Source organism: Mixophyes fleayi, chromosome 4 (genome assembly GCF_038048845.1).
Source record: "Mixophyes fleayi isolate aMixFle1 chromosome 4, aMixFle1.hap1, whole genome shotgun sequence".
Lineage (NCBI taxonomy): Eukaryota > Metazoa > Chordata > Amphibia > Anura > Limnodynastidae > Mixophyes > Mixophyes fleayi.
In genome coordinates this window covers 196,358,390-196,386,320 of record NC_134405.1, presented here as the reverse complement: position 1 = coordinate 196,386,320, position 27,931 = coordinate 196,358,390, and the positions used below count along the sequence as shown (strand labels likewise).

General features: G+C 44.5%; 2 protein-coding genes across 2 annotated transcripts in view; one reads left to right on the top strand and one right to left on the bottom strand.

Moving 5' to 3' along the window:
- The window catches only part of NELL2 (neural EGFL like 2), a 252,389-nt gene that overhangs the window by 37,090 nt on the left and 187,368 nt on the right, over window positions 1–27,931 (top strand). The gene's annotated exons all lie outside the window — the stretch shown is intronic.
- Window positions 313–11,333, bottom strand: LOC142152430 (uncharacterized). The gene is made up of 2 exons (XM_075209077.1): window positions 10,220–11,333; window positions 313–1,761 (listed from the first exon to the last, which is right to left on the bottom strand). The coding sequence occupies exon 2, from the start codon at window positions 1,752–1,754 to the stop codon at window positions 834–836; it is 921 nt and encodes a 306-aa protein (XP_075065178.1). The 5' UTR covers window positions 1,755–1,761; window positions 10,220–11,333; the 3' UTR covers window positions 313–833.

The window sequence follows — 27,931 nt, the reverse complement described above, 5'->3', positions numbered from 1 at the left end:
TCTTCAGACAGGTGAACCCCATCGTTCCTATAGGTGTCTATGCTCAGATCTTATCAATGGGTGATCGACCACTATTCCCCCAATTTCCAATATTATTTTCCTAGTTGCTCTGTTTAACTCGGAAACAATGGCTTTTATTTTATTGAAAGCTATCTCTGGACGCCAGTTAATTCGGGGTATTATATTGGACCAGCATACTGATATTGAAGGCCATCTATTTTTAATACTTCTAAGATCCTCTCGGATGGCAATAATTAAGTCCAAAGACTTTCCTATGCCCACATCATTTCCCCCCAAATGTAATCTCAGCAGTCAAAAGTGGCATCAAACCTTGCCATCTCAAACCTCTTACACCAATCCACCGAATATCCACAGGCCTACCAAAGGCTTCTTTATTGTTGGCAAATTTAAGTCTGGATGCCCAGAACACGAATGAATGCCCAACAAACCATATTTTTAGACTCCGAGTTGAACCACCTGTAACACAGATAATAGGAGTCATCACCAACAGGTTGCTCACATACACCTCCACCGATACACCTTGCTCCATTCTTGATATGCATATCACAGCTCCATGAATCGTAGAACAGTTAGATAATTTCTAAGTGACTTCAGGTGACTGTAATTTATTTTACTTTATTTTACAAATATTAAACAAGGGGGGTAGTGTTAACCCAGATGAAGGTAAAAACCATAACCCCGGAGGCACACCACTAATCAGGCCTTAGTCGGAGGAAAAAATGGCAAAATCCCTTCATGCCCCCGTATAAAAACAACGGCGAGCAGCAAGACCCAAGGTTAACACAGGAGGGGAATGACCTACTGCGTACTGACTATTTGTTTGTTTGTCTAATATACGTTTTGTACGCATCTGATCTCCAACGACCCAAAGCTTTAATGGCGCTAACTGAAGAGCCCTCCTCAGCCGCAGCTGTAGCTGCTCCAATTCTGAAGGAGTGAGTACCAAAGCGCGATGGGTCTAAACCAGCGTACACTAACGCACGTTTAAATATGTCTGTGAACTGAAACTTCGACAGTGGAGATTTGTCGGCATGAACCAACCAGGGCTCAGCCCCACGTGGTCTAATTTTCTCGAACTTATTGCACCAGGACACGGGACAGATCTCACTATCCTCCTGAGCAGAGATGGAAATACACTGACCACGAGCCGATTGATCTCTTTTGGATCTAAGGATTTGACAAGAAAGCATGTTAACATCCAAAAACATATGCCTGGCCGACAAAGCATTCCCCAAGTCATGCTTAGATTGCGCCACTAACTCACTCACCCTGAATGCGCCAAAGAAAGCCAGCGAGAAAGCTGAACTAAACAGCAGCACTTCATAAGCATTATCGGCTATGTATGCCAGCGCAGACATAATTTTTCTTAGAATACTCTTATCGACAGGCCTCCTCACATCCTCCTTCCCTGGTTGAAGCTTTGACCAGCCTTTCAGAGCTTTGGATATTAAAAACCCCTTTGTAAAATCCGTCCACCCATGAAGTTTAGCCATAAATGAAATGCCCGCCAGCATGGCTGCCATTACATTTTTAGTAATTCCTTCCTGATATTTAGCCCAAATGAAATCCAGCATGTAAGTGCTCTGACCTGAGTCGCACCGACCGTGCGACTGTAAAAACCGCCGCCACTGCAGCCACGCAGCCCGATATGCCCTCCTGGTGGAAGGAGCCAGCGACGTTTCTGCCAGCCTTATAATGCCTGTTCGACCACCTGCCAAACCAAAGAGGGACATGGCGTACCTGTCACTCACCGGACCGTGAGTGCCTCTTCCCGGACATTTAGGAACCGTGGCCGTCCACCATCCTGAGGGTCTGCGCATGCGCAGCCCTTTTCTATACTTCAGTGTATACCCCTTTAACTTAATTGGCAGATCAGGCAACCTCCCTATATTAAGCACCTGTGGTCACTACCACGTTGCCTGATCTTGGAGTCTCATTCCTCATGAGTCTCTGAAGGTGTTCCTGTATTACTCGTTTATTCAGCGCTGCTGATTCCTGTGGTTTCCAATCCACTTCTACTACTGTGGTTCCATAGCACTTCTACCATCAACTGTATCATCATGACTGTTTGCTGATTCCTATCCGCTGCCTCCGTGCACTACAGTCTTCTACACCACTTCAATGTTATTCTATATCAATGTGACTGTTTGCTCATTGCTATCCGCTGCCTCCGTGCACTCCAGCTTTTACCTCACTCACCTGCTTCTCATCAAGTCTGTTTGCTGATTTCTATCCGCTGCCTCCGTGCACTACAGTCTCCTGCTTGCAACTCGCCTGTGTTCAACATCGTGACTGCCAGCTGACTACTATCCGCTGCCTCTGTGCACTACAGTCTCCTGCTTGCAACTCGCCTGTGTTCAACATCGTGACTGCCAGCTGACTACTATCCGCTGCCTCTGTGCACTACAGTCTCCTGCTTGCAACTCGTCTGTGTTCAACATCGTGACTGCCAGCTGACTACTATCCGCTGCCTCTGTGCACTACAGTCTCCTGCTTGCAACTCGCCTGTGTTCAACATCGTGACTGCCAGCTGACTACTATCCGCTGCCTCTGTGCACTACAGTCTCCTGCTTGCAACTCGCCTGTGTTCAACATCGTGACTGCCAGCTGATTACTATCCGCTGCCTCCGTGCACTACATTCTCATCTCATCTTTGCTGTGGCTTCCTTGAGACTGCCGCTTTTCATTACCATCTGCTACACTTCGTGATCTACAGCTCCTGCCCTGCGCTGCACTCCTGTTTCCCATCGCTGTTGGTTCCTGTGGTTGCTACTGGTTACCTCCGTGTGCCGCTGAGTCCTGCTGCTGTGGTCAGCGCTATCGTTCATCTCCTGCTGATCCACTCTCCACGCCTTCACGTGTTCCACTGGTCTCTACCCTCCTGTCAGCATTGGATTTGTATCTCTTCTACTACCCTCTGCTGGATCATCTCCATTCTCCTGGGTTTCCTATGAGTCCAGTTCCACGTGTTGCTGACTCCTGTGGATTCGTGTCCCTGTCGGTCTACTTACCTGTGCGCTGCACCTGCTAGACCGCTGCTTCTCCTATCCAGGGACTTCCTATCCAGTCGGTCTCCAGCCGCTCAGGTACCGCTGCAATCCCATCTGACTGCTACTGCTGAACCACGGTATGCATACTTCTCATTGACTGTGCTGTGTATTGCATATCTTGCTGGACTGTGTTTGGTTCTCTCTGGAGTCTGCTATCCGCTGAGTCTATTGCCATCATTGACTGTGTTATCATTGTGCTGGACTACTTCAAGAGACTTTCTAGATTGCAGACCTGATCAGTCATTTACATATATATATTTCTATATTGTGCATATTACTGTGGATCGTGTATAAGGTGCCTGTGTATATCCTGTGTTGCAGTCTTCCCCCGTGCACCTCCTCACATATATATTCAGTGGTACAACTTGCGGATGTCAGACCACTGATCCCTGTTTCCAGTACCACCTGTTCCATTATCCTCTCACATAGCAGTGGTACAACTTGCTACCGCAGACCACTGACTTCCTGGATACCTCCACTTGGATTCCATTCCTTCACTCAGACAGCGGTACAACTTGCTACCCGCAGACCGCTGACGCTCATCACCTCCTTGTTTCTGTTGGACATTCCTCCTCACTATAGCAGTGGTACAACTTGCTATCGCAGACCACTGACTACCTTCACGTGTCCTTGTCCATACAGTTCCTTGTGTATCATTACCTCATTATTACCAGTGTTGCTAGTCATAGACTTTCCTGAGCATCTCATCGGCCATCATTTCATGTTCCGTGATCACCCAGCTACCAGAGTACCCTATTACCATCTACATTGCTCTGGTAAGCCTACCATCTGGTGATCCCTGGGTAAAGACTCCTAGTGCCCGTGACAGTAAGATCAGGCCATGACAGACCCAGATGTGGAACCTACCGCCAAAGAGATGCTGCAACATCTGGTTAGCCGTGTGGAGCAACAGGATGCCCGCCAACAGCTGTTACTTCAGTGTTATCAGTCATTAACCTCCCAAGGAACATCTGGACAGACTGTGACAGCTACTACTGAAGCTCCTGTGCTTTCCTCCGTTTCCCCTTTGCCATCCCAGGTGTCTATAGCTTCCACGCTTCACCTGCCTACTCCGTCAAAGTACGATGGAGACCCCAAAACTTGTAGGGGTTTCCTTAACCAATGTTCAGTCCATTTTGAGCTCCAACCTCAAAATTTTTCTACCCATCGTTCCAGAGTGGCCTATCTTATCTCTTTGTTTTCAGGACAAGCCCTGGCTTGGGCCTCCCCTCTGTGGGAGAGGAACGATCCAATATTACAAGATAGTGCCAAATTCATTTCTACATTCCGAAGTGTGTTCGATGAACCAGGTCGTGTGACCTCCGCTGCTTCCAGCATCCTCCGTCTGCGACAAGGATCTCATACTGTAGGCCAGTACGTCATTCAATTTAGGATCTTAGCCTCTGAACTTCAGTGGAACACTGAAGCCCTAGTTGCCGCCTTCTGGCAGGGGCTTTCCGATAAAATTAAAGATGCACTGACTACCCAAGAGCTTCCTTCGTCACTTGAAGATTTGATCTCTCTATGCCATCGTGTTGATATGAGATTTCGTGAAAGAGAGGCTGAGAAAACGACTTCTGCTAAAGCACCTTTTCGCTCTAACCCTCAATTTCGTCCAGTGTCACCCGCTGTGATTCCCATGGAGATTGGACGTTCCAAGTTATCTTCTGAGGAGAGGAAACGAAGAGTCAAGAATAGACTCTGTATCTATTGTGCTGATTCCACTCATGTCCTCAGCTCCTGCCCTAAGAGATCGGGAAATGCCAGGCCCTAACTAGTTCTGGAGAGGTGAAGTTAGGGTCCCTGGAGTCCTCTCCATCGTCTATGAAATCTAAAGTCTGCGCTTTTGATGTGACTATTTCCTTTGCTACCAAGACCTTTGAGTCACAGGCATTGATTGATTCCGGAGCAGCAGGAAATTTTATTTCCAAATCGTTAGTTAATCAATGGTCTCTACCAATGATTACCTTAAAAACTCCCATTACTGTGACGGCTATCGATGGATCACGTCTCATCAACGGTCTCATCACCCAGAGTACGTCTCCAGTAACCCTTCAGATTGGTGCTCTGCATCATGAAGAGATATCGTTTTTAATTCTTCCTGTTACGACAAGTCCGATTGTCCTAGGCCTTCCATGGCTTCAGTGTCACTCTCCCCAGATTGACTGGCGCACCCCTCAAGTCACGTCTTGGGGGCCTGAATGTCACCATCATTGCCTTTCCCAAGTCATTCCTCTCAAGGTACAGCAAGCTTCCATTTCAGCTATTTCACCGGGACTCCCTCCTCAATATGCTTCATTTACCGATGTTTTTGATAAAGCTCAGTCTGAACGTCTTCCTCCTCATCGTTCTTGGGATTGTCCGATTGATCTTCTTCCTGGCAAGACTCCTCCCAGAGGCCGGGTCTATCCACTCTCGTTACCTGAAACTCAAGCTACATCTGAATATATACGGGAGAACCTCCAGCGTGGGTTCATTCGACCTTCCACCTCGCCCGCTGGAGCTGGGTTCTTCTTTGTCAAAAAGAAGGATGGATCATTACGCCCTTGTATAGATTTTCGTGGACTCAATGCCATTACTATCAAGAACCGGTATCCCATTCCGTTGATCACTGAGCTATTTGACCGCATCAAGGGAGCCCGTATTTTTACTAAGTTGGATCTTCGTGGTGCTTACAATTTAATCAGAATCCGTTCCGGTGACGAATGGAAGACGGCGTTTAACACCAGAGACGGGCATTACGAATATCTGGTAATGCCTTTCGGGCTATGTAATGCCCCCGCTGTTTTTCAGGGCTTCATTAATGAGATTTTTCGGGACTTATTATATGTATGTGTCGTCGTCTACCTGGACGACATATTGATTTTTTCACAGGACCTGCCTTCTCACCACCAACATGTGGCAGAAGTCCTCTCCAGGCTACGGAAAAATTCATTGTTCTGTAAATTAGAAAAATGTTCATTCGAATTACCCCAGATTCCATTCTTGGGGTATATTGTTTCCGGAGTTGGTCTGAAGATGGATCCTGACAAAGTAAATGCTGTACTACATTGGCCCCAGCCAACTACTCTTCGTGCCATCCAGCGTTTTTTAGGTTTTGCCAATTACTATAGGCGCTTCATTCAAGATTTTTCTTCCATTGCATCTCCTATTGTGGCCCTGACTCGTAAAGGGGCTAATCCTAAGCAATGGTCTACTGAGGCTATTCAAGCCTTTCAAACATTAAAAGAGTCCTTCTCTTCGGCTCCAATCCTTCGTCAGCCTGATGTGACACTCCCTTTTTTCCTAGAAGTAGATGCCTCTAATGTGGGCTTAGGAGCTATTCTCTCCCAACGCTCGGAACAGCAAAAATTCCACCCTTGTGCCTTCTATTCTCGGGGTCTCCTACCCGCAGAGAAGAATTATACCATCGGAGACAAGGAATTACTGGCTATCAAAGCCGCATTAGAGGAATGGAGATACTTGTTGGAGGGAGCTCGTCATCCGGTGACGATCTTCACGGATCATAAGAACTTGTCATATCTCCAGTCTGCCCAATGCTTGAACCCTCGTCAAGCAAGATGGTCTCTTTTCTTTTCCCGTTTTGAATTAATAATTACCTTCAAACCAGCTGCCAAGAACAAAAAAGCTGATGCCTTATCTAGAGCCTTTGCTACGTCCTCTGATATAGAAGAGGTTTCCAACCATACCATTCTAGACCCCAAATGTATCTCACTGGCTGCTTCATCCACCAAAACGCTACCATTTGGGAAGACCCTCGTGCCTTCTACTCTAAGGAGGAAAATCCTTTCGTGGTTCCATGCCTCTCGTTTTTCTGGACACGCCGGTGAACACAAGACTTTTGAGATCCTCTCTCGAAGTTACTGGTGGCCTTCAATGAGGAGAGACGTCAAAGAGTTCATTGCTTCCTGTGAATTATGTTCGCAATTCAAATCCTCCCGCAGAACCCCAGCAGGGTTGCTGCGACCACTACCCATTCCGTCCAAACCATGGACCCATATTAGTATGGATTTCGTTACTGATTTACCACCTAGTAAGAACCATAACACTATTTGGGTGGTAGTGGACAGATTTTCGAAGATGGCTCATTTCATCCCTCTGTCTGGTTTGCCTTCCTCGTCTATCCTGGCTGAACATTTCATTAAAGAGATCTTCCGTATCCATGGATGTCCATCTGAGATTGTGTCTGATAGAGGAGTACAATTCGTGTCCAGATTCTGGCGAGCCCTTTGTAAAACCTTGGGCATACGATTAGCACTCTCATCTTCTTACCATCCACAATCCAATGGACAAACCGAACGTGTCAATCAAGATCTTGAGACTTTTATAAGGATATTTTCATCAGCCAATCAAGACAACTGGGTAGAGTTACTCCCTTGGGCTGAGTTCGCCCATAACAACATGTACCATGAGTCATCATCCAAAACTCCATTCTTTGTGGTCTACGGTCACCATCCGTCTTTTCCGGAATTTCCTGCCCTCCCGCCCACCCAAGTTCCTGCGGTGGAGACTGTTTGTCAGACCTTTAAAAATATCTGGTCTCAGGTTAGAACCTGTTTAAAGAAGACATCTGTCAAATATAAATCTTTCGCTGATAAGAAGAGGCGGGCTATTCCACCACTAAAAATTGGAGATCGTGTCTGGTTATCCACAAAAAATATTCGTTTGAAGGTTCCATCCATGAAATTCGCCCCTCGTTTTATTGGTCCATATAGGATCATTCAAGTTATCAATCCAGTATGTGTGAAACTCCTTCTTCCTAAGAGTCTTCGGATTTCTAATGCCTTCCATGTATCTTTGCTCAAACCTCTTATTATCAACCGTTTTTCAACTCCTCCCTCAGCTCCGCAGCCAGTTCAAGTCCATCAGGAGGAGGATTTTGAGATTACCGAGGTACTAGATGCAAAAATTTCGCGAGGAGTCCTCCACTTCCTCGTTCATTGGAAGGGCTTTGGTCCTGAGGAGCGCTCTTGGATCAAAGCTGAAGATCTTAATGCTCCTGCCCTTTTGAAGAAGTTTTACTCCAAAAATCCGGACAAGCCCGGTTCCAGGCGTTCTGTGCCCACCTTTAAAAGGGGGGGTACTGTCACTCACCGGACCGTGAGTGCCTCTTCCCGGACATTTAGGAACCGTGGCCGTCCACCATCCTGAGGGTCTGCGCATGCGCAGCCCTTTTCTATACTTCAGTGTATACCCCTTTAACTTAATTGGCAGATCAGGCAACCTCCCTATATTAAGCACCTGTGGTCACTACCACGTTGCCTGATCTTGGAGTCTCATTCCTCATGAGTCTCTGAAGGTGTTCCTGTATTACTCGTTTATTCAGCGCTGCTGATTCCTGTGGTTTCCAATCCACTTCTACTACTGTGGTTCCATACCACTTCTACCATCAACTGTATCATCATGACTGTTTGCTGATTCCTATCCGCTGCCTCCGTGCACTACAGTCTTCTACACCACTTCAATGTTATTCTATATCAATGTGACTGTTTGCTCATTGCTATCCGCTGCCTCCGTGCACTCCAGCTTTTACCTCACTCACCTGCTTCTCATCAAGTCTGTTTGCTGATTTCTATCCGCTGCCTCCGTGCACTACAGTCTCCTGCTTGCAACTCGCCTGTGTTCAACATCGTGACTGCCAGCTGACTACTATCCGCTGCCTCTGTGCACTACAGTCTCCTGCTTGCAACTCGCCTGTGTTCAACATCGTGACTGCCAGCTGACTACTATCCGCTGCCTCTGTGCACTACAGTCTCCTGCTTGCAACTCGCCTGTGTTCAACATCGTGACTGCCAGCTGACTACTATCCGCTGCCTCTGTGCACTACAGTCTCCTGCTTGCAACTCGCCTGTGTTCAACATCGTGACTGCCAGCTGATTACTATCCGCTGCCTCCGTGCACTACATTCTCATCTCATCTTTGCTGTGGCTTCCTCGAGACTGCCGCTTTTCATTACCATCTGCTACACTTCGTGATCTACAGCTCCTGCCCTGCGCTGCACTCCTGTTTCCCATCGCTGTTGGTTCCTGTGGTTGCTACTGGTTACCTCCGTGTGCCGCTGAGTCCTGCTGCTGTGGTCAGCGCTATCGTTCATCTCCTGCTGATCCACTCTCCACGCCTTCACGTGTTCCACTGGTCTCTACCCTCCTGTCAGCATTGGATTTGTATCTCTTCTACTACCCTCTGCTGGATCATCTCCATTCTCCTGGGTTTCCTATGAGTCCAGTTCCACGTGTTGCTGACTCCTGTGGATTCGTGTCCCTGTCGGTCTACTTACCTGTGCGCTGCACCTGCTAGACCGCTGCTTCTCCTATCCAGGGACTTCCTATCCAGTCGGTCTCCAGCCGCTCAGGTACCGCTGCAATCCCATCTGACTGCTACTGCTGAACCACGGTATGCATACTTCTCATTGACTGTGCTGTGTATTGCATATCTTGCTGGACTGTGTTTGGTTCTCTCTGGAGTCTGCTATCCGCTGAGTCTATTGCCATCATTGACTGTGTTATCATTGTGCTGGACTACTTCAAGAGACTTTCTAGATTGCAGACCTGATCAGTCATTTACATATATATATTTCTATATTGTGCATATTACTGTGGATCGTGTATAAGGTGCCTGTGTATATCCTGTGTTGCAGTCTTCCCCCGTGCACCTCCTCACATATATATTCAGTGGTACAACTTGCGGATGTCAGACCACTGATCCCTGTTTCCAGTACCACCTGTTCCATTATCCTCTCACATAGCAGTGGTACAACTTGCTACCGCAGACCACTGACTTCCTGGATACCTCCACTTGGATTCCATTCCTTCACTCAGACAGCGGTACAACTTGCTACCCGCAGACCGCTGACGCTCATCACCTCCTTGTTTCTGTTGGACATTCCTCCTCACTATAGCAGTGGTACAACTTGCTATCGCAGACCACTGACTACCTTCACGTGTCCTTGTCCATACAGTTCCTTGTGTATCATTACCTCATTATTACCAGTGTTGCTAGTCATAGACTTTCCTGAGCATCTCATCGGCCATCATTTCATGTTCCGTGATCACCCAGCTACCAGAGTACCCTATTACCATCTACATTGCTCTGGTAAGCCTACCATCTGGTGATCCCTGGGTAAAGACTCCTAGTGCCCGTGACAGTACCCTTAATGTCAGCCTGTGGAGCCAATTCTCTAAAGCGTCCCCACTGCCCTCGAGATAAAGCATCAGCAACCTCGTTCTCAGCACCAGGGACATGTCTCGCCTTGAATGTAATGTCATGTTCCAAACAGCGCAGAACTAAGTGTCTTAACAATTCTATGGCCGGAATAGAAGACGCGCTCTGTTTGTTAATGCACTGTACTACACCAAGGTTGTCACACCAGAATATTACCTGCTGCCCTTTTAACACCGACGCCCATAGTTCTACCGCCACTACTATGGGGAACAATTCCAGCACCAGCAGGTTGCTTAGCAACCCTTTAGAGCGCAATGACTCCGGCCATCGATCCGCGCACCACCTACCCTTAAAATAGGCTCCAAAACCCACGGACCCCGAAGCGTCCGTTACTAGTTCAAGCTGGCTACTGGCAACTGGTGGAGCTGGCCAAATACGAATGCCATTAAAGTTCTCTAAGAACTTCAACCACATACGCAAATCTCCCTTCACCTCCTTAGACAGGGCAATCCGTGCGTGTGGCCGCAACACTCCTGCTGTAGCTAACTGCATCTTTCTACAGAACACTTTTCCCATTGGAATAATTCTGCACGAAAAATTAAAGGAGCCTAACAATGACTGGGCCTGGCGCAGCGAAATAGCACCAGCTTCGTAACCTTTTCCTGGGGCAATCTACAACACCCTTCCACCGTGTCAATCTCGATTCCCAAGAATGACAAACAATGGAAGTGACCTTCTGTCTTGTCATGTGCCACCGGCACTCCCAAGACAGAAAATAAAGCATGAGCCGAAAACAGAATGTCTGCACATTCTGATGAATCAGCCTTTCCTATTATCAGGAAGTCGTCCAAATAGTGAGCTATCCCCACGTGACCCATTCCTGCCTGTATACACCAGTGCAGGAAGGAACTGAACGCTTCAAAATACGCACAGGACACTGCGCAACCCATCGGCAGACACTTGTCTACGTAGTAACCGTCTGGCAGACGAAAACCCATGAACCTAAATGACTCCGGATGCAAGGGAAGCAAGCGAAAAGCAGATTTAATATCCAGCTTTGCCAACAATGCCCCTGTCCCGAAGGTCCTAACTAGGTCTAAGGCTTCCTCTAAGGCTTCCTCAAATGACTGTTAACTCACGGAGCTGTCCTCTATGGCTATGGCATCATTAACCGATCACCCGTGGGGATGTGACAGGTGCTGTATAAGCCTAAACTTCCCCGCTGCTTTTTTGGGTACTACTCCCACTGGGGATATCACCAAATCTTGCATTGGCGGGGATCGAAAAGGGCCTGCCATGCGACCCAAATCCACTTCTTTCCTATCCTTCTTGGCTAAAATCTCAGGATAAACATAGGCTGACTGCAAATTCTTTTTTGCTACAGCCCTGACCGTACCAAATATGGGAAGGGGAAAACCGTAAGTAAAACCTGAACCCAAAAACTCCGCGAGTTTTCTGTCCGGAAACCAGCGAAGCCACCTGCCCAGCTGCTGCATCTGGACCAGCGAAACTGCCTTATTGATTGGGCAGTGGCTCCGCCCTGCCTCTACCTGCCCCTGGCACGGCTCTCGTGCAATCTCTGGCTGGATGAGGTCCCCTACATTTGGCACATGAGTGCCGGTACCTACATGCATTCCCTCGGGCGCATGTGCCACTGTTAAAGGCGAAACACCTGTTTCTATTTTGCGCTGGGGGAGAGCTACGTCTCCCCTGCATCCGAAACCTCTGTGACCTGACCTCCTGCCTCTCACTTTCCTTAGGTCGCATCATCTCCATCCACGTCTCTACGTCCTTGCAGTCAAAAGGGATTATGTGTTTCCCTTTGACCTTCTCCCGGAAGCTCTCATCATACCTACGCCAGATGGACCCCCCATCTTTTTTATAAATTCCCGTAATTAAATGTAGGTATCGCCACACGTCCACCGATGCCTCCGGCCTAGTTTCCAGGTACACCGAGGCAAAGACACTAAACGCTGTCACCCAATTTGGGAATGACTTATATGCCTCTTCACCTATCCCCCCTTTTTCCCTTGCCTTCGCCAAATCCTTCTTCCCTACCTTCGTAATGCTAAAAACATCCACATACGTGCCTCTCCTAATCCTCTCCCTCGAGCTCTTCCTAATTCCTGCCGTCAGCGCTGTGTAAGAACAATGTACAACTGGCCCTCTGCCTGCGTTATCACTGTCAGCTGCACGCGCTATCTTTCTGCGGCTCTTTGACCCACTAAAATGATCGTTCAATATTTTCAGTAACTTACGAGAACCGCTTTCACGGTCTGTTGAAGAACCACTGCTAGCATATGAGGACATTGCACTACTTGAACATGTATCAGACAAACTTTGGTGACCCTCACCTTGTGATCGTCCTCCCGGACTTGCCGCTCCTTCCCTGCTAGACACCTCATAACCCGATGGTGGCTTTAGACAAAACACCAAACTCCTCTCCTCTGGTCCTCTGTTGTACTGGGAGACAAGGAACATTAGTATGCGCTTCACCCATGCTGAGTCCCGCATCCGCGTGCTCAGGTGAACCAGTTCTAGAAGCCTGTCCCACATTGTCCCTTTGCCCCTCATTGCCTGTGTGAGCGCGCCTGCGTTGATGACCATAGTTCCTCGAATGGGGATATCCCTGTGGTACCGACTCACCTGCCGGCCTATACTGATGTGCCCACCCTACATCTTGCGGGTAACCTGAGCCTTCATGAAGGCAACACGTATGCGCTGCACCTTGACCACCCCACCTGCTCTGCTGGTGGCTCCTTTTCCATCCACCTCTTTCCCTGCTCTGCCCTCCGAAATCCTCCGGAGGGAAAGGGAAGGCTACATCCGCATACGCTGCATGCCCTGATTGTGGATGAAACGCCGGCCACCCCCTGCCCCGTTCTTGCTCTAATACCGGGGGAGGGTAAGCTCGCTGATAACCCCCTGCTGTGCCCGGAGCGTGTACATCACTCCCTTCATAAGCACAAAACCCACTTCTATTCCGTTCATAGCCAGCTTGCCTATTCAAGAAATCACAAAACTGCTGGCTATCATCCACAAGATGGCGCTCCTCACCTCCCAGATACTCACTGTCCTGACTATCTGAGTCATGGCAAGCATCCATGCCGTACTCCTGCCTTGCCTCTTCCTGATACCCAAAGTCTCTCCCCTGCGGCCTGGGGGAGGAATGCAGACCCCTCACGTCACGCTTGTCCTTCCCGTAGCCTTGCGCGATCCCGAATTGTGGGACATATGGTGCCCCCCCTCCACCCCTAATGCTCCCCGTCCTGGCCCTAACTTGCTGCCCCGCGGACCCAGGAGACTCAGACTTGACCCCGACTAGGCTATCGCCGCCTGCTGGGATGACCAACTTAGAAGGGGAAGGAGTCTCTCTCCTAGGCCGAGCGCACCTGACTTTGCCCCTAGAGCTTTTTACCGCATGCTTCCGTCCCATGGATCTGCTTGGTGCCCGCCCGGGCGGGATAGATGACCCCACTGCTGCCTACGGCCGTCCCCGCTTAACAGCCTCCTGCTTACTAACTGGGCCCTCTACTCCCGCGGTTTCCCGCTCACTAGCGGGGCCCTGCTCCACAGACCCCTCCGCTTGGTTGGCGGCCGCCATTACCCGGGGGCTGAGGGGAACATAACTTTCAGCGGGGAGTTCAGCAAGGTTGCTGAAACGTACCGGGGGACCCTCACTACGCCTGGGGCGAGACATATTCCCAGCAAGGATGGAGATTAAAGCACACACAGAGGTAAATTAAAGTACAGTTCACACCCTTATACTAAGCAATACAGTCAGAGAGTAAAACTATCTGAAAGATAATCAACTGTTGCAGACTAATGAAAGTACACAGATATAAAAATTAAGCTAACAAACTTAAGATAAACCAAATATGTTTCACTCAGCCTAACAGTGATCCGATCAGCAGACAATCCCGATGAAAGAGGAAGTAGCTCTGCCTAGCCAGTGGTATATAACAAAAGTCTCCTCCTACCTTCCCCCTAACATCCGGGAACCAAACACCTCCCACATTTAACCCTGTAATATCCGTGCCTGCTTCGTGACAAGCAGCTGTGTTTATCTGCATTCAGCTTAAGGGCTTCATTTTTAACAATGTGGACTTAGTCTCTTCAAATGTAATATTTTGTATAAAACAAAAAAAAGATATTCACTCTGTACAACTTAAACCTGCTGTAGTCCAGTCTATGACATTGTATTGGGGGTGGGTATGTACTGTAAGCATTTCTGCTTACTATTCTCATCCCATGAAGGGAGAGGACTCTCTAATTGTATTGGATTCACGTACTGGTAGATATGCTCTAATTTAACAGTTTAAGCTATGTAGGACGTAATTGCAAACTATACCCTATGGTTCTATTGCATTTACTTCTACAAAACTAATGTCCACTTTGCTTTAAGCATTTTGGTAATGGTGTGCACATAAATTAATTCTTAATTTAGTTAACTTAAAAATGTTAAGTGCGTCAAGATGTGAAAACTACGGCTATTCTTACTAAGTAATACATATTTAAAATAGAGAAAAATACTTTAAATTTAAAGCTCCGGTATCTCATTATACAGTTTTCTTTTCCTTTACATATACAGCTTTATGTTCTACAAAATACATATATTAAGCATGGCTATAGCATGAAATGAACAATTAAATAACTGCACATTCCCATTTCAAAATGATCTCTTCAAAGTAACATAAATCTATGTTTGAAGCAGTTTATTAATGGTTTCAGAGGTCTATACAATAATATATTGCTGCGCCAGTCCCCATATTAATCTAAGGGGACTGCGTTAACAAATCTGAGTTATGGCTGGAGAAATCTTTGATTTCTCAAAACTCTTCATGCATTTTGCAATGGCCATTTTACAAAACTGTTGTTTTCTCAATTTTAATGGCTCATCACACTTTAATGCACAGACCCTTTAGTGTTAAAGCTTATGAGCAGACAAAATTATTTTTTTTTGCCATTGATGGGGCATTGCCCTATAGTTCAAAGGGTTACTGCTGCTGATAGCCCTGCCATTTCTCCGGCTATAGCTTAGCCATGTCTATTGACATGTAGAACTGTAATACTTGGTCTCTTATCACTATCCCTGGAAGGAGATAACAGAAACAAATGCTTTATTATTTACATGTTTAGTGCTGAATAGTTTTTAAATAGTTTTTTATTATTTTAAATATTTTAAATCTATTTATATTTCTTACGAAGTGATAGGATCTGGACTTTCAGCTCCACTGAGCATGTGCAACCCAACTAGATAGCTTGTGCATACGCATATTGGCAGAGGCTGCCCTGGCAAATCGGTAAGTTAACCCCTGTTTCAGGCCAGTGTCGCCGGGGCAGCTGAATATTAATTTAGCTTCCTCAGCGAGATATTGATAAATTGTGCTCATTTTTAATTGCCACTGTAAGCGGCAAAAGAAAATTATTGTTATCAACACTTAAAAATAAATCAGCCCCTAAAGCTTGCTCCATTGACTAATGGCTTAATATCTTGTGTGTATGGGCCCAAAGTGAGCACAAAGCCAGAAAATAAACTCCTTGAAATCACTAAGATGATTGTGGGCAGAAGATATCTGCTATAGGCCTGTTTGTGTGGTTGTCTTTCGACCACACTAATAAGCCCCCATGTGATCTGGAAGTTAATTAGCTGGCTGGACTAGATCAGTTTGTTTACTGTTGTGTGGCCAAATTGAAAAGTGATCCCGTTACTCTGATAAAGTAGAGTAACTGATGCCTCTTAGCTTGTTAGATACTGTGCTAGGTGTCATCGGTGTATACCCTGTTACTAGATGCCTGGTTTTGAACTCTGGATGGCGTGTGCCCTGTTTGCTGGGCCTTTGTATGGTCTGGGAGTACCCTAGGCATTGCTCCCTCTATTTGGAAGCAGCGTTCCACTTCCCTCCTACTCCCACTGCTCAGCACATTGGCAGGAGGGAGGTGGGGGGCATCATCCTCAGCTCCTCACGCTAGGAATGAGGCGTTTCTCTCTGACATCATAGCCAAGTGCCACAGTCCCAGCATAACATTGACACGGATGATCAGCAGCCTGCAGCTTCACATGTAAGAAGCTGGTGACTGCTTCTACCTTATCTCAGTGGTCAGCTCTTCGTTTGTAGACGTCATGGGGGCATCAGAATCATTGGATAAGTAACATTATGTCCCTCCTTTACTGTTTTAGATTCCCCTTGACCATTGGAGCCATAGATGACATTTGCTTAATGGTACGTTTGCGTAATAATAGCGCTGCCTTTTTATCTTCTTGTATTCAAACAGACCCTTTGACTTTCATTGTTTATTCTTCCAGCCTCTTCTTGACCCAGGCAAATTAAGAAAACAAACATTGATCCTTAACGTTTAATACAGTCAATTATATTTAAGGTACGTTAGACTGGAGTTTGAGCAGGTTTTTGTTATCAATCTGCATCTCCTGTTCAATGAAGTGTACCCTGTTTTGAAAGAATTGGGGAGAGATATAGCTTGCAGCCAATCAGATGATCAGAATGCTCAGAGCAACAAGAGTATGCCAAGGGAAGTGGACTGATATTGTGGGAAGCAGTGATCTGCCCACTCGTGTGAGTCTCTAAGGGGAGACATGGCTGGATATGACGCTGACCGTACGCGAGGAGGGTAACAGGAGCAAGCGGGAAGTCACATACTGAGCATTGCAGTGTAGGGAAAAGAGCAGACTCCTCAGCATAACAGTACAGATAATTTATTTTAGGTTCCTATCAAAGTGATACAGGAAGATTGTGGTTTTAAATGCAACTCTATGTAAGATTAAGTTTATACATCCAACTTTTTTCTATCATTTATGTTCTTTTGTTCTTTAGTGATATTTCATCATGTGGGATTTACGTTCCTAATAATTAGATACTGCTAAATGCAGACACATTTTCATGACTATGCAGTTTAACTTGCAGCTAAAAAAGAGAGCACAATGTTTACTTAAATAAAGATTAATTGAACATTGGCGAAAGATCAACTGGACTAATGAGTATCACAACCAGAAAACACAAGACTATGGTAGTCTCATGGACCAATATTTTGTAAAATGCTAAATTTGCAATTTGTGTTGCAAGTCATCAGTTCATCAGTGGCAAAATAGAATTTGGTTTGCATTTGTCAACAGTATATGCTCTAAAAATATGAATGTTTGTTTTAGATCAAATTCTGCATCGAAAGTTGCAGAGTAATTATAAAAAATGAGAACACATAAAATATCTTATTTAAATGGTGTCGGTAATAAAAAAAAGCATAGCACGACAGCTTGTAACAAACATATGAACTGAAGCATGCATACAATTCACACTCTAAACAAATAAAAGTAAATAAATAAAATTTGACCTAATATATTACATTTCATCTGCAAACATAGTTGCCTACTGTTTAGACATTGTGACAACTGCACGGGACATGACAACAAAATTTTCATAATCATGCTCCCTGCTGAACGATTACACAGAATCGCATCACCAAGGCATTGTCAACTTATGAAGAAAGTGGTGCGGTACGGGATCCGGGTGGAAAGCCCACTAATTCTTACATTCATTCCTTGATAGTAGGCAAGTATGCCTGCAATTAGAAGAATGAATACAGTCTTTTGTCTTGGCAACTAGCAATTTACTAGAATGTTCCCTAACTGAATAATCACTATAAATAACAAATAAATTGGACAAAAAATATTAATTTTACTACATTTGTCCTATGCACATGTCCCCAAATAATATGTATAATACTTCCTACCAAAATATCTTGGTCACTAACCATTACTTGCCTATCAATTGCTGCAAATCTTTATCTTGTACCACAGATGACTATTATACTTCTATGAGGCATTATGGATTCGTCTCTCACTACTTGGTAACAGATTCATCCTCTAAATCACTTTAATGTTTTCCTTATCTATTTCGCAACCTTTCAGTTATACATCAGTACAACCTCAATTTCTGAAAATACGGCATATTCATGAAAAGTCTTCACTTTGTATATTTTGTGATATTTTATCTGGATGTAGTAAGCTTTGTCCCATTTTAATGTGTGCACAAAGTTCTCTCAAAGACTCATTGGATTGTCGCTCATCAGAACATACAAACTTTGGAATACAACTTATGTTGTCTATATTTAGTTTAACATCCGATGATGTGATTTTCTAGCTCAGCTATATTATAGTCGTCCAATATTCCTGAATTTGAGAATAAGGTGAAAGGGTTTGTATTGATACTGCATAAAATGCACAATAAAAAATATTTCTATAATTCTTTCGCTCTCCTCCCCCCCCCCCCCTTTGCTATCTTCCACCTTCTTGCCTGCCTTTCTTTCTTTCTTTCTTTCTTTCTCATAGTTATTATGTATGCTGTATTAAACTTCAGTTCAATCGTTCTAAATACTGTATTTTGTTATGTCTCCCACAATGATTGCATTAGCAATAAAGAGACTGGCAGCATGAATAGATCTACTTCCTTCTCCTCCTGATACCTTTGTCTCACTGTCAGTCATCGCTCCATTAATACCATCCTGCAATCAGGGATTCTGACGGCAGGAGTGTCTGAGGGATCGGAAAGTATACCTAACAACCCTACCCAGTTTGTTTGCAGTGGTGCTCAAATAAGGTAGCTCTCAGCTCAGTGTAGTCCAGTGTCCTGTGCTCTTCTCGGCCCCACATAATGTGATATGGAGCTGAATTATAGTATAGTACTATAACCTTGCATGTCTGGGATTGGTTCACTTGATGTGAAACATCATACATATATATATATATAATAATAATAATCACTGCTTGTCCCCACAAACCCCAGACTTAGGTGATGGAGTTAACAATGTTTCCAATCCCCTGAAAACACCATCTACCCCACCTTCAGCAGCTGGACAGCATATATCTCAGAGGGAAATCAAGTTGTTGTTGTTTTTTTAAATTTCCTTTAGCAACTACTGTTTATTGCTGAACTCTGACAATCATTGCTTAATATCATTGTACTTGAACATCATTGTTTATTAAACTACACCAGCAGTCAGTGTTGTGATAGTGGCTATTGTTACTTAGAAGGGAGTGCCATTATTTGGGCCAATGATTGCGTAGCTCCTTTGAAAGAATCAAGCTATGACAAACAAATCTGATAAAGCAGAAAGGAGTTGGGTGCCCCAGATAACTAATTCTAATTTCTGCATAGTACAACTCGCCTCAGACTTTTTTCGGCATTCTTGGAGGGGGAGGGGGGGGGCTTGTTGTTTAAAACTGATCTGCTATGCTCACTACATCCAGATCAACTGCTTATTAAATGAGCTGTTTATAAACAAGTATTCCGGAGAGTCCACATCTCCAAATGGCCCTTTATATATGATATAGATCATAATGCACAGAAAATATTAGTAAGGAAAATCCTGTACGTCACACCCTGACTTTGACAGCTTTGACAGCTACTCAGCATAATACAGGACACGAAAAGGCAGCTGAGACCTGATTCAGTGGTTCATTGCCAGTCTGTACTAGAGGTGCCCAGGCTCGGTTCTCCGAGAACTGAACATACCCGAACTTAGCAGATCCGAGTACGGTACTTTCACGCGCCCTCGGAATTGAAAAGGAGGCAAAACGTCATAATAATATCGCCAGTTCTCCTGAGTTTTGGATTATATAAGTACCACCCTCCATGGCGATCTAGCGCCATGTCACAGAGGGACACAGAAGGGATAACGCAGTTCTTGGCAGTCTCTAGAGCAGTTGGGCAACATCATAGGTAGAAAAGAAAGAGGAGGGGTTACAGTGTTCTTCAAAGTCTCCAGTGACATTCAGGAGAGCTCCATTGCTAATTGTCATTGCTGGAATAGAAATTTTAGGTCTGGCAGGCTTGGTCTCCTGAATTTGCAGTCATATTGTACGGGGTTATATAGGTTTCACACAAAGAGGAGAGCTCCATTGCTTCATTGCTAATTGTCATTGCTGAAATAGAAATAATAGGGCTGGCAGTCTTGGTCTAAATCTGCAGTTACATTTTACTGAACCATAGCTCACTCAGAAACAGGAAAGGTTTCAGGGTTCAGTGCTGAAACATAAATTGTAATAGGACTGTCAGTGTTCTTTAAAAGTCTCCAGTGACATTCTACTGTGCCATAGCTCATACAGAAACGTGAGGGGTGGCATTGTTCTTGTCACTCTCCAGTCTCAGTCATGATGATATTAATCCCTCTGCCTCATGTGATAAACTCTATGTTCAAGTGTATAGTGGTTTTAAATCGGGAAAACAAAAATGTAAATTAAAAGGTTGTACCTTTGTAAAGAAAAAGCACCTCTCTAATAAAGCTAAAAGTTTACTGTAGAAAAACATAAAATTGCTAACATGCCATTCTACCCAAAAAATTACCAAGCTTACCAGCATCAGCTAGCTTCCTTCTCAGCTAGATCTCAGCACCTGCAATCTACACTGTCGTCATATTCACCCTTATCAGTGTGTACATCATCCTCAAACAATACTAATTCATCCCCGCTGGAATCCACTATTACAGAAGTCTGTGTACTTTGATGTAATTGCTGATAATGGTCTTCCTCGTGGAATTTGTAGTTCATTTTACAGAACAGCTGTCACGATTTTTGGGTAATTCTTTAAGACCAGACCAAATGTCAAAATGTTGTGCTGACTCACCTGCATCACCACTAGGTGTCTTGGGAAAGCTAAGTTTTTTCCTAGCAGCAATTTCAGAAAAACTGAAGATGGAGACGTCATTGTGTCATGTACCACTTAAACTGTCAGCTTGCTGACCAGGAGCTCATTGCATCTCTTGAGATCTGGATCAGTTGGAAAGAAAGAAAAACCATAGCTCTTAAACCTAGGAACAAGCACAGTTGCCAAAATGTAATGATCCGATTTCAAGATGTTGATAACTCATGGATCCTGGCGAACCGAATAGTTAAAAGTACTTAATCTACAAGCCCAACATAATTAGCGGAATTGCATTGTTTCATTTCCTCCTTCAATTTCTCTTGCTGCTTTTCAGAAAGTCTCTAGTTTGGGGAATCACTTGACTGAAGATAACAGTGTCTGCACTCTCTTCACAGGTGAAAACTTTGAGTGGTTTCAGCACCTTGACCAACACGGAAAGTATTCTCCACCGCGCTGGACTAAAGTACATTCCCCCTAAGTTCTATTCTTCTTGCAGCTGCTGCATTCTTCTACATGCTGTTGCAGAATCCCAAAAATGACCCTAAATATTTTGGGACACAGACAGCATCTGCTGCATGTCATTGTAATTTTTTAAAACGTTCTGCAACACCAAGTTGATTGTTTGAGCAAAACAGGAAATGTGATGGAATTCACCCCGCTGTAATGTTCTAACAATATTGGCATTATCAGACATCACATATCCTCAGGAGAGTCCAAGCAGGATAAGCCATATTACAATGACATCCCTTAGTATTTCAGACAGGTTGTCAGCGGTATATCCTCTGACCTGTGCCTTGTCTCGTTGTTACGGACTTACCTGTTCCCCGCTGCTCCGTCCGGAAGCCGCACTTCCGGGTTCACATGATTGCAACCTGGAGGCGGGGATTCTGAATCCCTGTCGGTATATAACTTTCACTCTGACACTCAGTGAGTGTCAGAGCAACCCCCTTACCTGTTCTTGGCTCCTGTTTTCCCATGGATTCCCCTGCTTTCAAGCCTCCTGTTGATTCCTGTGTATCGATTCCTGCCTGTCTGACCATTCTGCCTCTCCAGCCCCTGTGTACCGACCCGGCTTGCTGACTACTCCTCTATTCTGGTGACCCATGTACCGACCCTGCTTGATTGACTCCGAGCCTGCCTTCTGATTCTGTCTGCATTACCTTCCTGTGTACTGACCCGGCCTGTCCAACTACGCTTCTCCTGCTCCTACTCCGCTGTACTACATCTTGGGGCGAACCGGAGGACTGCGACCTGCGACTCCTGGCAGCGAAGCCCATCCCGCCTTGCGGCGGTTCTTGGTGAACACCGGGGAGATCGTTAGACTCCGCACCTCAGGTAAACCAGCGCTAATCAAGATTAGTAATATTATTCAGTAAATCCATTACACTCGTCTCTGATAACCACCTCTCACTTCCGTCTTCAAGGCTTCTCCCCTGCTGCTCCGCGTTTATGGAATTCCTTACCACGTTCAATCAGACTTTCCCACAGTCTTCAAATCTTTAGATGCTCTTTGAAAACCCATCTCTTTTTTAGAGGTGACCTTATCCTCGATAACACTATTCACACTAATGCACCCTCACAACTATCCCAATCTTCACTCTGAGCCACACTCACTCCTCTTGTTTCAGCTGTGCCCTCTTCCCTTTAGAATGTAAGCTCTCTAATGAGCAGGGCCCTCCATACCCTTTACTTTCATGTCTTCATTCATTTTGTCTGCCTTGTCTGTTCGTGTTTTACATATGTCTTGTTTTATGTATGTCCTTGTCTTCAATAATGTACGGCGCAGTAGAGCACCATGGTGCCTTACAAATCTACGATAATAATAATAATAATAATAATAATATCATCATCATCCTAAACATTTATTTATATAGCACCAGGAAAGTCCGTAGTGCTTTACAATTGGGAACAAACTTTAATAAGACAATACTGGGTAATACATACAGTGAATCTTAGTGAAGCAGATGATACACAGAGTAGCTTGCCTCTGAAAAATGCGACGTTCTTGGGGACATGCTGCTGCTGTCTCTGCTGGTGAAGACGAATCCCCAACCCAGTGAGCTGTCAAAATCATATAATCTTTAGTCTACCCAGTTCCGCTTGTCCACATATCTGTGGTTAAGTGTACAGTGAACAGAATGGCATTTTGTAGCCCAATAATTATATTTTTACGAACCTTTTGGTAGAGGTGTGAAATAGCTTTTCTGGTAAAATGGTTTTGTGATGGAATTTGGTAACGGGGAGAAGACCTCAAGTAACTCTCTAAAACCAGCTGCATCAATAGTGGATGTTGGATGCAGATCTAATACTAGCATGGTCGCCATGGTGTTTGTGATCCGCTTTGAGACTGGGCGACAGCTTTCGTACTTGCTTCCTCTTGCAAACAAATGTTTAACAGTCAATTGTTGTAACTACTAGTAGTCTTCATCTTGGTCTGCTTCTGGGATGAAGATCAATCTCGAGCAGCAGCAGCAGTAGGCCTAACGCTCAAGGATTCTTCTGAGGAGTCCTGGATAGGGGAGGAGTCATCTCGCCTTAGAAACTTGGTGCAGGACTAACTCCGATCACTTGTGAGGATGTTGATGATGAAGGTGTTGGGGATGTCGATTGCAGGTGCTGGGATCTAGCTGACAGATGGGAGGTAGCTGATGCTGGACTGCTTGTTATATTTTAGCATAAGTTTCTGATTTTCACAAAAGCTTTCCATGAACTCGCTTCAAATGGTGTAACATGGATGAGGTTCCTAGATGGTTAAGGTTCTTACCTCTACTGACTGTGGCTTTACAATGCTACAAATAGCTATAGAACTGTTGTCAGGATTTGGGTAGAAATAATTCCACACATAAGAGGTGGATTTTTTGGTCTTCTGCCCAGGCATGACAATGGTCTTCTTCTTATCACTGCAAGAACTGCTGCAATCTTTGTTTGAAAGTGTATGGAAATAATATTGTGACCTCTGAGGTGGTCAAAATTGACTACAAATGACTTGAAATTAGTGTTATTGAGGTTAATAGTATTGTAGGGGGGGAAGCTAAATTATGTTATTTTAGCAAATAAAAATAGGGATTTTAGAAAAAATAGGGATCAAAAGCCAAAACCAAAATATGCAAAGATCGAAAACCAAAACCAGCACATGGGGGTCAGTGAACATCTCTAGTTTATACTAATCCAGGCAAACTGAACCTACTGAGAGCTGCCTTGTCAGAAACTATTAACTCCCCGTTTACATTTGACCTGTATGTGCTGGCAATGATATCTTCTGGAGTCCCTGGTTCCAAAAAGACAGCCCTGACTGGCCTTAAAAAAAGCAGCAAAATAGTTTTGAGCAAAAAGTAAACTAAAATAAGTTATTCCCTGAGATGCATAGACTTAGTTTTTAAGGGATTAATGCAGATATGTCACCATGATTTAACTTTTTTTGATTAAGGAGTACAATATATGAATATATGAATAAATAAATATATACAAACATCATGTTTTTTTATCTCTTGGTGCTTGTTGATTTATATAAGGGGTTGATTTACTCGTATACAAGTTTTTGATATGTTAAAGTTTTGTGATGTAATAAACCATACTTGCCAACATTTTGTATTTGAGCTGCCGGGGGGAGGTGGGTGTGCTGGGTGGGGGCTCCGAAATTGCATCATTTTGGACCCCGTGACATAATGACGCGTCATTTTACAGCGGGGAGGGGCAGGGCCAAATGCCGTGATCTCCGGAGAATCGCGGTATTTTGGCCCTAATTCTGCCCACTTCAATAGGAAGTGGGCAGATGCGGGAGATTACCTTAGTCTCCCAAGAGTCTGGGAGTCTCCACTGAAATGCGGGAGTCTCCCGGACATTCCGGGAGAGTTGGCAAGTATGTAATAAACATAGATATTTTTGAAATTTGAGGCTACAGTATGTTTACTGTATCTGTACATTTTCCCCTCTATTGTGAAAATTGATTGTCATTGCTAAATTTATATTTAGTACTTTAGCATGATTTGTGGTATTGTGGTAAAATAAATTATACATTCTCCTAATCATCTAATGCTTCTGACATTCCTGTATTTGAATTGCTGGAAACTTACCTCTAAAGCAAGTGGAGTTATACAGTATGCAAAAGGATTGAAAAGACCAAATCAATTAAAATATTACTGTAGCGATGAACCCCACTCCAAGTGAGAACCATGCGGGTCACATATTTTGTATTCCTGAGATGTCAGAGGACCGTTATCAGCGGCAGCAGGGGTGCATTATCCATTATGCAGTGTGTCAATAATTCTGGTATAGCAAGCAATAAGAGTATAAAATTCTAAGCTTATCCTGCTGCATGGTGACATTGTGGATATTTTGCCCCACAACAATGGGGCTTGTGGTTAAATCCTGACTAGATGTGGTATTCATATGAAGTTTAAATGTTATAATTGTTTTAACATTAGCGATGTTCACTTACCCCCGTGTTTTGGTTTTGGATCTGTATTGATGTCGTGTTTTGGTTTTGATTTTGCCAAAACCACCCTTGTGTGTTTTGGTTTTCGATCTGTATTTTGTTTTGCAAAAATTGCTAAAAAATGCCAAAATCACATTATTTGGCTTTTAATGTTCCTGCATTATTATTAACTTCAATAACATTAATTTCCAGTCATTTCCAGTCAATTTTGAATACCTCACAGGTCACAATATTATTTTCATACCGCTTAGACCAAAGACTGCAGTGAGCTGGCTGGTTACTAAGCGACAGAGCAACTGCACAAACACACAAGAGTTTATAGCACATCTATGAAACATTGCCACACAGCAGTGGCAGAAAAGAAAAGTGGTGCAAGATGGAATTGCCCTTCGGCCCTCCCACTCACCCTTATGTTGGATATTAAAAAGGACGTGTACAGTTTAACAGAGGAAGCACTTCAGCGATAAGGATAGCTACATTGTGGCTGAAGTGCTTGGTTTGTTTGGCCCCCACAAAACAAGCTACTATGAATATACCGGGTTTTCTGGCCCAATTCTACCCACTTCACTATTACTGGCCACCCACGTGTGCCTTCCTAGGCCAAGGAAGCCTACCCAGTACCTTCTAAGGTTCTTATTAGTCACTCAGGCAAATGCAGTTAGAAAAGTACAACAGTACATTTATTGTAACAAAAGCAATCACTAGAATATTATGTACACACAGTAAATAAATGCCAGACAGTTTCACCACAGCATCTGTCCCTTACCCCACTAGCTTAAGGAGTTATGGTCACCTGGCTGTCCAGATTTGATGACCCATGGATCTGCCAATGTATTTCACTGGTAGAGCTACCAGCCACCCTGCCGCTACCAGCCATCAATTCCCAGAATGAACTTCACCTCCCCCCCTGGAGTGCCCCCTTATATCTAGGGTCAAATTTCCACAGTGCTTTCCCCTCCCTGGACAACCCTCTGGGCCTCTCATTGTTAAACATTGGTGAGTCCTGGACTAGGGGTTGGAGAGGGGAGTGGAGATGAACTGTACTTTCACAGAAAATCCCCTGCCAGATTGTAGACCAAACATCTGGAGTAGTCTTGTAAGAACAATGGATCCTAATTAGCCTCCCCTCACCAGTATCTTGCAACCTGATCCCTACCCATAATCCCCCTGACTTCACTTTAAGGACAATGAATAACAACCTCTCTGCCACATCAACAATATACAATAAACAATATACATATTTGCAATGAACTACAATGTCCCCTTATCCATATGTAATTAGGCACTGCAGTTGTACTCTGTTGAGCTGTCAAACAAAAGCAAGGGCTATGAAAAGTAGATGCTATAATCCACATTTTGTGAGAAACGAGGGACAGGCTAGTTAGAGTGATATTAATACCTTGTTTCACCACAGCTACCAATGGGCCTAAGGCAGCTAAGCTAACAGCGCTGCAATTAACTCTACAGTGACAAGATGTTGTTGTGATTATCCTCACCCTCATACTCACCCTCATCAGTGTGTACATCATCCTCACAAAATATTAATTCATCCCCGCTGGAATCCACCTTTACAGAAGTCTATGTACTTTGATTGCTGTTAAGGCCTTCTTCGTGGAATTTGTAGCTCATTTTGTTGAAAATCATCTTTTCCACATTTTTGTGAAGTAGCCTCCTACACTGATCGCTGACAAGGTTCCCGGCTGTGCTGAAAACTCTTTCTGAGTACACACTGGAGTGTGGACAGCTTATGTATTACATATCAAGTTTGTACATGGGTCTCCAAATGGCCTTTTTTTTCCTCCCAGTATGTAATGGCACTCTCTGACATGTCTATTTCTACGCTGTCATTAAAAATAATCCTCCACCATTCTTCGGATGTTGATAGTAATATCAGGTGGAGTTACGGCTGAGGGGTCTTGAATTTTGGGCAAATCTTTTACACCAGACCAGATGTCAAAATGTTGTGCTGACTAATCTGCATCACCACTGGGTCTCTTGGGAAAACTGTTTTTTCCTAGTAGCAGTTGCCTGAAAAACTGAAGGCAGAGATGTTGTCCTGTCATGTAACACTTGAGCTGTCAACTTGCTCACCAGGAACTCATTGCATCTCTTGAGATCTGGGTCAGTTGGAAAGAAAGAGAAGACATGGCTCTTAAACCTAGGATGAAGCAGAGTCGCCAAAATGTAGTGATACGATTTCAAGACGTTGATAACTCTTGGATCCTGGGAAAGCGCATAAAATACTTTCCTCTACAAGTCCAACATAATTAGCGGAATTGCTTTGTTTCATCTCCTCCTTCAATGTGTCGAGGTGCTTTTCCAAATTTTTAATTAGGGGAATCACTTGACCCAAGCTAGCATTGTCTGTCTGAACTCGCTTCACTGGTGACTACTTTGAATGCTTTCAGCACATTGGACAACACGGAAAGTATTCGCCACTGCGCTGGACTAAAGTACCTTGCTCTCACAAAATTGGTGGCATTATCAGAAATTGCATATCCTACCTCTACTGACTGTGGCTTTACAAACGCTACAAATGGCTAGAAAACTGTTGTGAGGATTTGGGTATAAATAATTGCACACATAAGAGGTGGATAGTTTAGTCTTAT

What these genes read in the sequence shown, in the direction of transcription:
- LOC142152430 (XM_075209077.1), bottom strand. Translation starts at nt 1,754, where the DNA reads ATGTCCCTCTTTGGTTTGGCAGGTGGTCGAACAGGCATTATAAGGCTG.